The 13,420-nt window shown below is 37.8% G+C and overlaps 1 protein-coding gene across 5 annotated transcripts in view; it reads right to left on the bottom strand.

Annotated features, from left to right (window-relative positions):
- Positions 1-13,264, bottom strand: part of bnip2 (BCL2 interacting protein 2) — a 14,333-nt gene extending 1,069 nt beyond the window's left edge. The window contains exons 1-12 of one of the 5 annotated variants that reach the window (XM_017305060.1): positions 13,182-13,264; positions 12,251-12,674; positions 9,931-10,029; positions 9,733-9,797; positions 9,297-9,473; positions 3,553-3,735; positions 3,331-3,433; positions 3,123-3,254; positions 2,903-2,989; positions 2,719-2,817; positions 1,336-1,371; positions 804-855 (exon numbers count right to left, since the gene is read on the bottom strand). In XM_017305060.1, the coding sequence (XP_017160549.1) occupies positions 825-855; positions 1,336-1,371; positions 2,719-2,817; positions 2,903-2,989; positions 3,123-3,254; positions 3,331-3,433; positions 3,553-3,735; positions 9,297-9,473; positions 9,733-9,797; positions 9,931-10,029; positions 12,251-12,674; positions 13,182-13,218 (1,473 nt within the window). In that variant the 5' untranslated portion in view covers positions 13,219-13,264 and the 3' untranslated portion in view covers positions 804-824. The remainder of the gene's footprint in view (positions 1-803; positions 856-1,335; positions 1,372-2,718; positions 2,818-2,902; positions 2,990-3,122; positions 3,255-3,330; positions 3,434-3,552; positions 3,736-9,296; positions 9,474-9,732; positions 9,798-9,930; positions 10,030-12,250; positions 12,675-13,181) is intronic. The other 4 variants (XM_017305059.1, XM_017305062.1, XM_008412265.1 and 1 more) reach the window with 4 other exon arrangements.
- Positions 13,265-13,420: the final 156 nt, after the last annotated feature.

The following is a 13,420-nucleotide window of genomic DNA, read 5'->3' as shown; positions in this document are numbered from 1 at the left end:
AAATTTCAGTTCCCCTAGAAAGTCAATACCAAGTGTACATGACAATGTTTTAATTTCCTTTGAGAACACAAAGTGTCGTTTAAGGACCAATCTATGCATTTACTGGACATCCATCTTCCAGTTTGTTGTAAAGTGCGGTAAATCAAATCAATGCACTTTATGCCTCTCAAATGGATTTTAGCTGTTGTGTATCGATCAGGCCAATTTCGGGTGAGGTCTGACCTACTGATTCAGATTTGGACTTATCACAATTTCATTCCAAATTAAAATAGGGCAAAGCTGCAGGATTTTTGATAGAGGTGGTCATTTTCAACGTAACAGAAAATGAAGGAATTGGAGAAATGTGCATGAGTCCTTAATATTTCTAGGAGCCTGTTAATCTTAATGTTAAGAAGTTCGTAATGTGCAACTCCTCACAAGAACTTTTGTTTTCACAGGTTATAAACTGAAAACTCCTCTGTCCTTTACAGTTAAATGTTATACTTTTCAATCAATTATACTAATCACAGCAGCAGCTGAACCATTAATCACTTATCAGGAAAGAGCAGTACATTTACGAGTGCAAGAGGAAAGCTGACAAACGATCCATTTACCAAAACATCAGTGGGGAGCAGGAGTGCAGGGAGTGAGTCATGCAGAAAGCTGTGAGCGTGAACAAGCTGGGCGTTCAGTGAGGGCCACTTACTGACAACCATGTGAGGACACGGTTAATGTGCAACAGTGCAACCACACGAACCACAATGACGGGGACAAACTAGTTCCTTGTGGCACTAACTTGGACAAAAAAAATAAAAAATACTTACCAAATATAAACTGCGGCAACTCTAAACCCGTTTGCTTTTTGGGCTTTTTTTCCTTTTATTTTTTTTTTTTAAACAAGAAATAAGTACCAGTAAATGTGACATCAAGAAAATCTGTGTACAGTTATTTTCCTATAAACTGTTTAAAGTTGTTACATTACTTTCTGAACTGGGTAAGAAAGTGCATATTCTGAAATGCAAAAAGCCTTACGCAAAATGTAAAGATTGACAATATTTGTAAATGATAATAAAAAAAACTGCATAATAAAATTATGCTGCTAACTTTACATTGCTGGCTCAGACAAGAATTTAGCTGGTTAAACATTCACCAAGCCACCTATTTTAATGAGCAGACAGTCATTCAGTCTGTTTATTTGGAATTTAAATCACATCAGTTGAGATTTGCAGAGGAGATTCTTTCCTTTAAGAGAATAGGTGTCTTGGTGTGTTTCTGCAAGCTATCTGATCAATTTATTGTTAGTTTCACGAAATACAAAAGGATGCAGAAACTGACCCTTGGTCAAAGAGCAAATACCTTTTATTGCTTTTCCTATTTTTTTCGGCGTCAAACCTTAAGAGGGGCAGGAAAACTGGTTTAAGCAGAGAAAATGTAGACAACGAACACCAACAACAGAACAAAACCTGCAGAATGTTCAGAGATTCTCCGAGTTTTTGAGCAGTATCTTTTTAAAAGAGTGGAGACAAACATGAAGTCGACGTGCGTTTCATCTATTCACAATATCTTTCCTATTGTATAAACACATTATATATTTTTTTATTATTTTTCTCCCCAGACCTAAAACGTCTTATGACAGATCTAGGCTGTTGGAGCTTAGATTTCATCCCAATGCTAAAAAATTCCGTGAACTAAATGCTTGCTCTAATTTGAAGCCAATATCTACATTAATGCAGATCATGATTTTTCAATGATGGGCATCAGACAACAATCCTTCGAAGTGCCGTATTGTAAACTGAAGCGGAACCAGCTAACTGTTGACGTAAAAGAAAATATATTGATAACTGGCAACTGTGTGCTGACGGTGCAGGCTAAAAGCGCTTTTTATCATAGCTTAGTTCCATCTTTTTTTAACGTCTTACAACATATTTTAAAAATGAACTAGACGGTTTTACTCTACAAGTCTGAGGAAAGTGTAAAAGTGAGTGATGGCTACAAAGAGGAATGTAACAGTGTAGCAAAAAGAAACAGAAATTCAACACTTCGGAAGCAGTCGGAGATTGCCTTTGAGAGACTAGGACATGCTGATGTTGTGTAGCGAACAAACAAAATGCAATTCAACACTTTGTATTGGCGGTGCATGTACAGCTGCCTTCTTCCACTTTTTTCATTCAAGGATTACAAACTTTGTTGAGTTTTGTGATAGAACAACACAAAGTTGTGATTTTTAAGTGAAAGGAAACAATCCATGATTTTCTTTTACAAATAAAGTTGAAGGTTGGCTCTGCATGTGTATAACGCAAAATAAAATCCTTCCTGCCTTCACAAGTGGACTTACCAGAAACAGAACCAGTCTCATCTACTTTGATCCCAGTGTAAATACAGCTGGATTATTTTATAATGTTTATCAAACAGCATCATGAAGACCAACGAACACATCAGACAAGTCAGGGAGAAAGTTGTGGAGAAGGAGAGCAATATTTAGAGAAGCGGCCAAGAGGCTCATGGTAGCACTGGAGGAGCTGTAAAGACTCAGCTCAGGTGGGACAATCTGTTGTCAGGACAACCATTATTTGTGCAGAGGGTAACCCTATCCATCTTCAAGCAACTGTTGAAGATTTGGCACCCCATACCCTCTCCTGTATTTTGTTTCTACTGAAAGAGTGAGAATTCAACCTTCATACAGTTATAAATGTAACTGGAAAACCTAAACCGAACGCCGTTCATGTGTTGAATACTCACTGTTTGATACATTCTGGTATGGCCACGTACTCCATAGGGACAAGCTCAGCAAGGTCTTTCAAGCTGTACACATACTTGACTTTCTGAGAAAACTTGGAGCTGCAGAAGGAAACAGAAATGGCACAAAACAAATATTTTTGCATTAATCATTTCAATTTTCCTAATATTTATACCCGCAACATACCTTATAAAGGGTTTTGTGAGTGCCAGCAGGGTACGAATGAACCAGGAGGGGTGGACAATTATCAGCGATTTTAGATTTTTCCGTAACCTATACAAAGATACCAGTCAGATGTTAAGAAAGCTCAAATTAACCATAGTCTCCTAAGTGGACTAAATGAAAATGGTGACATCTCTATTCTACTTATGACAACGGCGTCTTTTTTAGAATTGTGCTGAATTACCTGCGATCGATCTGCTGGTAGCACTTTCTGAGCCAGCCAACAGCTGGCATCTTTTTCCGAGATGTTGCCCCATTCAAATACACAATCATGTAATTCTCCGCAACCAGCAGCTCCAGTGTGCCAATGACATACCTGGAGAAGAAATCGCACGTTAAGTAATTGTTTCAAATGTCGGCTGTAATATCCCAATTAATTCGCACACTCTTACTTGAATAAATTATCCATGATGTATCTGTAGTTTGGTTGACCGCTCTCAGGCATGAAGCAAACAGCAAACACAATGATGGCATTCAAACCGTCTCCGTAATAACCTGTAGACAACATGTCAAAGACGGAGAAATGTTTATAATAAATTGAGAAAATTTGGAATACTAAATCCATGGAACTCAAGTCATTGTGCTTTTGTGCATGGCAATAAGATTACACCGACCCCCATGGCTGATGACTTTCTTGTAAGGTTCAATGGCCTTCATGTCCACTCTGTGATCTTGATCTCCAAAACGGAAAATCCTCCATCGTCGTCCTTCTTCCCGCTCCTCTGAGGCTGAATATTCCTGGACTGAATCGACAGTTTTCTGTAGTATTTCTGTGGTTTTTGGTTTTGGAAGATCATCTGAAAGAAAAAATTTAATTGAGCTAAATATATATTTTAGCAAACATATAAATTAAGCCATCCGATGATTTGTGTGATTAAAATCAGAGCATTTTTCATCAAGTATACATTCAAATCTTTAGATTATTTTCCTCATGCTCCAATTACATCCAGTTGATCATCTGTATCTTGACAACATGCTTTGCTCTCAGATTAAATTCCAACAATCATAGCTGCAGTTCATTATCACTTTCCAGGCCTTTCATTAGGAAGAAGAAAAAAATATCTTTTTTTTTTTTCTTAACGCATACAAAACATCACATGACAACGAAAATTGACAAACACTAAATAAAGTAAGATATTTACATACTCTGTAGAAGAGCAAACTACATATTTTCTTTCACTACCATCAAAATAGTTATAAAGTGATATTTGGAGGGTACGAATATCACTTTATAATGCTGCAATCTTAGTTTCATGGAACATTTGTGGGAAAATTTGTGGGTAGGACATAAAAGAGTGTGTTTCACAGCTGCCTGCAAAACTGACTCAGTTACAGCCGTTCTGTTGGGAGGAATGAGCCAGAATTACTACAAACTACTGAGAGGTCAGTGGCAGGAATATTCTGCTAAAGCAACCAAAACTAAAAAATGTCCCTAACCAAGTTCCAGGTTTAAATGTTCTTTAAAAATTAAAGTTTATTGATGTTTGAGAGGGTGTGCTTGCATTTTTATGCTGTAAACATTACTTGTAACTCAAAACATCACTGTTTATTGCAATAACTTGTGGGACAATTTATTGTCCAGCAAAAGTTATCGTGACAAACCTGTTCTGTCTGATTTAATTTCAGACAGTGTGAAAAAAAAAAAAATAATGCAATATAACTGTATGTAAACACCTGATTGCACTGAATTGTTCTTCCCAGAAACACCCTAGGTACTTCTGTGTGTATTTTGTACATCTATTGCTGCACAGTGTTTCAACATTGAGACAAGTATTTAGATTACCACAAAGTCAAACTACACAAATTCAACTGAAACACTTGTATGGGAATGTTTATACAGTGCACCCATCTGCAATATAAACCAAATTTAAAATTTCAGTATTGATTTGTGTTCTAATCTGGTCCACATTTTCCAGTAAGAGAAGAGCTATGTTCATTGCATTATCTACAGCAGTGTTTCTCAACCTTTTTCGGCCCAGCGCCCCCCTAGCCTTTATCCAGGTCCCCCACAGCCCCCCACCAAAGAATTTGTAGGCTACTTTGGACTGACTATTATTTTATAATTAATATTACTATCACTATTGTAAATGTTTTGATTTTTATGCTAGTTTCTGTATTCATCATCAAAAATAATTTCCCAGAGAACAAAAAAGCCATGTGAATAGAAATCATTTTCACAAGTGTCTACGAATAATGCAATGAACATTCAACTTAAAATCGGTAGGCCTAAGAGCAGCCAATCAGAGTGGAAAAAATATTCTTATTCTTTGCCATTTTCTAGTTGTTAAATATTCCACAAAATGACCAGATAAAAGATGTACAACAATGCCAGTTTACACTTTGAACTATTTGCAAAACGACTGAGCTCTGCAACATTAAAACATGGATAGAACTAGGCCTGTCACGATAAGTAATTTTGCTGGACGATTAATTGTCTAAAAAATTATTGCGATAAACAATAATATTGTTTCAAGACCTTTTGACACCGAGGTCAAATGGAAATGACTAATAATACATGCGATTTCCTGATATATACACCTTATTTTCAAAAGAACACGTTACACTGGAACTGATAAACTATATAAACAAAACAACCAAAAACAAAAATAAAATGGATTCTCAGTCTCCATTAACAAAAAGCGTACTTGAATAAAAACTAAACAACATAAAGTCAAAGGGAAAATAAATACTGCATTCAACCAAAAGAGTGCAGATTATGAAGTCTGTATACTATATTGCCCTTCAGTAATCACTAGATTTAAATAGAGAAAACGGACACATCCGACTACCTAATGCAGTAGTTCACACTACACCATTTTTTGCCCCCATTTCCCCCTTATGACAATCTTAGATCGTTGGCCAATCTAACCGATCATCCTGCAGTGTGTGGTGGGTTACGGTAGATCGTCGTGGCCGCTCCGATCTAAATCAGGGGTTTTCCCCGACTGGGAGCTTAACGCAGCCCGTTGAATGCGACAGTTAGCCAATCAGAAAGCGCAGATTCTCCTCCGCACTTTCTGAGGGGAAATTACGGAAGGCGGACATTGGATTGGATTTGTGGAAACAACATTAATGTTTATTCAACGTTTCGTGCACAGAATATAGAAATGACAAGGAGAGGAGTTGGAGCCAAAGTGCTACCTCAGTTGATAAACCCGGTAAGCTGTTCTTCATTAACGTGACATAAATAGGTTATAATGCTTTTCATTCAGTCAGGACGTTACGCTGACTCTAGCCACATGCATCACAGGTAAATTCTAATAAAGCATTGATTAATGCCGAATTTTAAAATTAGTTAACTGGACTTGTAGCCATTATTTTGTGCCCATGTGTCTGGACACCACACGGCACGACAAACCCGATCGAACCGTTATACCTAGGATTTCTGTCGGCTAATGTGTGGTCTCAGGGTTTGAAAATGGGCCGACAACTCGTGTAGTGTGCGCTGGACATTAGACTAAGGAAATGAGGAAGGGAGGGTCAGTGGAGAGCACCGGAGCTGAGCCTTTCTTCTTTCAGTGTCATCAACAGAAAGAAAAAAGGCAGGAAGAGACGATAAAGACGATAATTAAAATGAGGTCGATAGGTTTAATTTATCGTCCGATTAATTGATTTATCGTTTATCGCGACAGGCCTAGAGAGAACTGTAACTACATTAATCATAACTCTTCTTCTCTTCAGTGTTTCTGTGAGTTTTGGTGGTGCAGCTCTGTGCTGCCTTCAGGGGAATGGGACATCAGAGTATCATCCATAAAACTTCACCCTCATGGCATTTAATGTGCAAACCAGAGCTTTCATTGGAAAACAAAAGTTCCAGGTCCTTTTAATGCCATACAAATATGAGACAGAAACATGGATTATATCTTTATATAGACCTGACTATTGATTTATAGATTAATAGTTTTACTAGTCAGAAATTTCAAAGAACAAATCTGGTTCTTAATCAAATCCTAATGAGTCAAATTGAAAGTGTCATGGAGTCATCAGCCTCATGACATTAACACTGACATGAAAAATAATATTGAAGAAATAAATATATCAAATCTAATTAAAAACATAAATAAGTAATAAGTTCTTTACTGTTATGGTTTGTAAGATATATTTATTCTCAGTATTAGATATGGTCTCAGCAAACCCATGGCACTTCAACAATATTATTTTACCTTTTATCTGGAAATAGTGTGTTTATTCTTGCCATACATTCCTCAGTATTAAGTATTGCTCGAAAGGTCTTGCCATACCAGTTTATTCCTCCGTATTTACTTTAGTTTCTTAGTTTATTCTTGCATTTTGTTCTTCATTCATTTCCATTTAGTTTCCTTTGATTAATATTATCCTCTCTTGGTTTATTGCTATGTCCACTTTAGTTTCTTTCCTGTTGCTAGATTTATTTTATCCTTTATTGACGCTCACCACAAGTAATCTTCACTCATCACCTGCTGCGCCGCCTAATCGTCATGTGTTTCACATCATGTGTTGATTTTTCACTGTTCAGCGTCGGATTCTCTGTTTTTGTGCCATAATTCGCATCTAGTTTGTCGCTCCGTTTTATGTCCCGCTTCTCCTGTTTCAGAGTTTTGCGCAATGTACGCATCGTTTTTTTTTTGTTTGTTTTTTTTTGTTTGTTTTTTTTTTAACCCCTAAGGTGCAGGGCGGTCGGGAAGCGTATCGATGGGGAAAAGGCAGACTGATATAAACTTTTAAAACAACGGAAACAATTTTGGTATTCTGATAATTGAAATTTAAAAGTGCTGTGTTGTTCTATCACACCCGTTTCATACCAGACCACTTACAGCACCGGTGTTAATACTATAAAATGAATGCTCTCTATCTTGGTATCACCCATGGAGGGATTTCTTTATTTAAATGGGCTCATTTTTCAGAGGGATACAAAGTGAGGGTATCGTGATTTTAGTAATAACATGTTTATAAGAGCGACTTTCTGTTAGCCTTCCATAGAATCAAGCAGCTTTCAAATGGAAATAAAACACTTTTTAATATAAGTTGCTACTTTGACATAATCACAGAACTGCCAAAACATATTTACAAAAATACCAGACAAAGTGAATCACAGCAACGTCATCAGCCGGTGTAACGCTGAACTGATGCGGTGAAGCTACCAGTAGCAGGAGCTGCGCCAAKAAGCTACAAACACTGAAGAGAAGAGCAGCTGCCATCGATACAGTTGCAGCCAAGCATGATTTAATGTTACACAATACAGTTTACCAAGTTGCTCAAAGTCTAAACTAGTATTGTTGTGCATTTAAGGTGTAAAGTTTACCTTCGACCAAACGCCCCCCAAAGGAATCCCAGAGCCCCCCTTTTGCAAAAATTTCCACCAGCGCCCCCTGCCATCCTCTGAACGCCCCCTGTGGGGTGGTACCGCCCACGTTGAGAGCCGCTAATCTACATGATTTGTTTACAATCAAATGCAAACACTTAAAGAGAAAAAACAAAATAGTGAATGTATTGAAAATAAACCATTTCTGAAGTGATAAACTGTCATTAGTACCTTAGAAAATGAACATTTAAAATAAAAAACAAAGCAAAACAAAATAAAAGCAAGAAATATAACGTGGGAGAAAATACATTCAAACAAGTGAAGAGATGATTGGGATAAAGGATTTGATTGACTTGTGGTTTGTAAAAAAATAAATGAAGTCTGTCCAAGAACTCTTACCACAGGAAGAGAAAAACCTGCTGTTGGGCTGCAGCCTGTTTCCAGGCAGACATAGGAAACAACTCTTCCAAGTGAGAAAGAGGAATGCAGCAATGTGGGAACAAGAACAACAAACAGCATTTTAAACAGAGTTGACGAGGAAAGCTACCAAAAAAAACCCCATAAAAAGTCTGTGAAGGACAATGTTTATAGATGAAGTTTAGCAAAACGAGACCAGGCAGCTTCTCATTTCTAACCTGAAGTCTAGCTTCTCATAACAGGATCTCACATGCATGTAGGCACTTGTGATGAAGCTTGTATATAAAATCTGATATTTTCCCATACTAAATTCAATTTTAGTAGATTATTTTCTGTTCTGTTTTCTGTTTTTTATTTCTATTATTTTTTCTGTGAGTTGACCTGAATTCAACTTGACAACCAAGCTGGTAGGCCCTGGCTAGGCTGACAACACTCTGAACTATGGAAATCAAGGAGGGGGAAAAAACTGAAATCTTCAAAAAACTGAAAATTCAATCAATAAAATCCATTTACCGTCCAGCCCTACATGCATGTTCCCAAGAATTCATCACTTTTTCCATCACTATGTTTATACTGGGGTTACTTTGCCATTCTGTTAATAAGGCAAAGTAAAACAATCAGTGTTACAAGAAACAATAAGACCAACACAGTGCTTTTTACCTTCCCATTCAAACTCATTGCTGTTGTCTGAGGGCGTCTCCATGTCATCCAGGTCCAGATCTGTAATTTCCTCCAACTCATCAGAGAGAAGAGAACCTTCGCTGCGGTCCAGAGTCAAACTCATGTCTGGAGCGGACAGTTTTTTCTTGGCCTTCTTTCTTTGGTCCTCTCCATAACCTAGGACAGATAACAACTGTTAGTAGTTCTATTATATGTGCAGACATTTTAAAAATAGACCAAATAATTCATTTTGAATGCAATGACAAAAAATTATATTTTGAAAAGAAAACAAAAAGAAAAAAGTCCAAGTAAGACTCAGGAGTTCTCAAAGATTTAACTTTAAGATTTAGAAAAAGATCTGAAATAACATTTTAAAAAGTTCTGATTATTTTTTATTTGTACAGTAATATGAAGTGCATTACTGTGTTATGATTACCAGGGTCTCTCTCTTCAGAGGTTCCAGAAAAAAACTCATCAAGCTCCTCTTCCTCTGGGAGGGGCCTGATGAAAAATAAGTTCATAATCTTAACTTTAATACTTTATGATTTTCACATTTTTGCCCATAATGTGGGCAAAAGAGACTATGCATAAGACATTTTATACTGAGTTATACTGCATCTGGGTATCTCAGTACCTTGGGAAGTCTTCATCTTGCCACTCTTCCTTCAGCTCAACTCCTTCCATTCTCAGACGAGCTTCTGTAGTGGCGACTGACTCTTGCCGCTCCAAGCTGCTTGGAGGAGGGGGGACATAAACAAGAATTCAACATTTCATAGTTAACCGAATCTAATTGCTAAAAAACAGGACTTTTGTAGAATAAAATGGGCAAAGTTCAAGAGCGAGCCACCACAGATTATCTGTAAAATGTAAAGACATAATTGGTTATTTTTCTTTAAAGGTGATGCATACAGTCTTAATGGGATTAGTCAGGAAGCCTTAAAATTGAACTCATTTGCCAAAATACCACAGCACTGTTCGTTTTGGGGTTACTGAGTCAGACACTAGGAGCCTGTTTTTAAAGACACTGGTGCACTGAGGATAAAATCATTTCATCAAGTAAACTGGGACTAATTTAGCTTTTACAGAAGTCTAAGGTAAATTAAACCTTCCTTCAGGCTCACCGACAGCCGTCTCTGCTGACGGTCTCAAAGAAAATTAGCGAGTTTGAAAGTCTACATTGTATAGCTTTCTTTTAAACCGAATTGATGTGTTAAACCAGTGTTTCTCAACCCTGGTCCTCACCGCCCACCTGCTCTGCATGTTTTAGATCAGGGGAGGGCAACTCCAGGTCTCGAGGGCGGGTCTCCTGCAACTTTTAGATGCATCTCTACTTCAACACACCAGAGTCAAATAATGAGGTCATTAGCAGGACTCTGGAGAACCTGACTGCACTTAGGAGGTGATTCAGCTGTTGGATTCAAGTGTGTTGGGCCAGGGAGACATCTAGGAGTTGCAGGACACCGGCCCTCCAGGACCAGTACTGCCCACCCCTGGCCTAAACCCATTTAGGCTTCTGGTGAGGACCAGAGTTGAGAAACACTGTGTTAAACTGATTCCCTACTATGCATAATAAGCATAAAACAGATGAAATTGTGAATGCAAGTAATTATTGCTGTGCATAGGCAGGTTAATCATAAAATGTGTTTAATATTCAGGAGCCTCCAAAGTAATACATGGAGAGTAACCACAGCACTAAACATTCACGAGAAAGCACCATAATACTCATATGTGACGCTTTGTGAGGCTAATCATCGTACAATATACTTTTAGTCCCATGTTTAAGCATCAAGTCAAAAGCTTCAGCTTGTAACTGGTCTCCTAATCAGGTATTTTGCCGTTTGAAAGCTTACCAGCTTCTGCTAAGAGCTTAGTTTATAAGCCATATGCCTAACTAATGATAAATGTGGAATCTGTATTGCTGTTATACAGAGCCCCCTTTAATAGGCTACAACAATGTATTTGTCCTTGTACAGAAATTCCACAGATTTGGTATTTAATGTCAGAATAACCCCATTTAGGTATCTGATTAGAAATGGCAACAATCTCTACACAACCTAACAGCTGAAATAGGGAAATTGCTTCTTTCAAAGGAAAACTGCAGACCAAGTGGAAAGACTAATCGTAAGCTACTTTAGCCAAATAAGGAAGCTAAACTGCAAAAAACGAGAAAGTAAAAAAACAAACAAACTTGAATCATAACACTACGCTTACATAAAGCCACATCACCACACAATGTCTATTTATGTGGAAATGTAAAGGTGAAGTTAAACTGAAGATGTCTCTGAGATGTCAAACACACTAATGTGCCGTTTTTGTGATTTCATTAGAAATCCAATACCTATTGGATTTTTCCCCACACAGAACATCTGACATTTTTTTTTTTTTTTAAGTGCACTTATTTCTTACAAGTTCTTACAGCAAAAACAAAACCTACTTCTGCAGGTGATCAGAGTACAAAGCTGTGGTGAATTTTAAATATCGTAAACAATGATAACTGTAGAATAGAAATGACCTAAACCATTCTTACAGGTTTTGAATCAAGCTCGTTATAAATTGCATGAGCTGAACTTACGTCTTTAGGAATTTAAATCATGCTGAGAATTCTTTAGGCCTTCCTAAACGAGTTTATGTTTTCTTAATTTCTTAATAATATCTCTATTTTTGTTACATTTTCAATGGCGAGAATAAGGGGAAGTTCGTGCAGGAACAAACATGCAGAATAATGAAAAATTGGTACGGTTAAAAGGGGATCTGCGCCCTGACAGAAATGTTTTCTTTCAAGACACCTGACACAGTTAACTGGCACTGAAGAATTTCTAGCTAAAAAAAAAAAAAAGAAGAAAAAAGAAACGCAAACTTTCGAAAATGTTTAAAAAGATGCATACCAGTTATTTTGATTTAAAATTCTGGTGCGATGTGAAATTACACACGTTAACAGTTTAATCAATACACACCTTCCTGATGCTTCTGGCGGTGAATGCGGCTTGGGAAGGCTAACCGGGGCAGAGCTTCCTCCTCCAGACTGTTTTTGCACTTTTCCTGGCGTTGTCCTTCTTGTTTTGGTCACATTTTCTCGACGAGATTTTTCGCGATTTTCCAACGCTGAGGCTGAGCTACCCTGTAAATCCTGGTCACCCTCCATTCTCGACTCTCCAGAAGACGAGAAACTAGATGTCTGTATGTTTCCCAAATCCCCATCAGTCCTGCTGGGTGTGACACAATCTGAGTCGCTATTGTTCAAACTTGTATCACTTACACCCCTCAACACTTCACTTTCTTTCACGTCCGATGCCATGAGTCCTTTTACTAGGTTCCCTTGGTGCTGACGCGATTCAGACGGGGTTTGTTCAGAAAAATACTCCGATCTTCTTTTATTTCCTATGATAGTCAAAAAGCCAAAGTGGATTAGCAACTTTTTCAGAAGTTTGTTGCTAACGGACTAGCTCTAGGAAACCGCAAACTAGCCAAGCGACGCGTTGCCAACATGTTTGTAAATCAACATACCTAATAAGCTAAGCAGTGCGAAATATCACACCGTGTACTTAGATTTGATCACCTTGTCTGAACGCGTCACAATAAGAAGCTAGTCGTCTGAAAGTGTGCTAGCTTTGCACAAGCAGCAGTACGCAGTGATCCTGCTTATCAAGTTTCCTTCCTTCCTCCCTCCAAGTCACAATGCTCTCCCCTCTATTGCGGACGTTAACAAACGTTAGTCACGTTAGCTTTTTCGGCTACGTAGAGCTAACTTAGCCGGTAGCTGAGGCTAATAACAGTTAAGTTTCGGACCAAACGTCTACTCTAAGCGGAATATATGCTCAGCCGCTTACTGTACACAGTTATTCAATTGTTCAGGAAAATTAGTAAATAGCGGTAAGTTGAACTTGCCAAAGTTCCAGGCGCCTCGACGTACGGTTGCAACCATGGACGGTTAAATAAATATTATGCGCGTGGGCATTTATTAAATAGGTGACGGGGTTTGGAGGGGGGAGGGCTGATTTCACTTTTCACACATACAATTTCTTGCTTTGTTTTTACTCAAAGAGGTACATCTTTATTTATATGTTAGACTAGCCTCTCCTGGATTTAATCTCATTGATTCAATTACAATATTAAAATGCTCCATC

This window comes from Poecilia reticulata, linkage group LG6, assembly GCF_000633615.1.
Source record: "Poecilia reticulata strain Guanapo linkage group LG6, Guppy_female_1.0+MT, whole genome shotgun sequence".
Lineage (NCBI taxonomy): Eukaryota > Metazoa > Chordata > Actinopteri > Cyprinodontiformes > Poeciliidae > Poecilia > Poecilia reticulata.
This window is presented reverse-complemented; position numbering and strand designations above follow the sequence as displayed.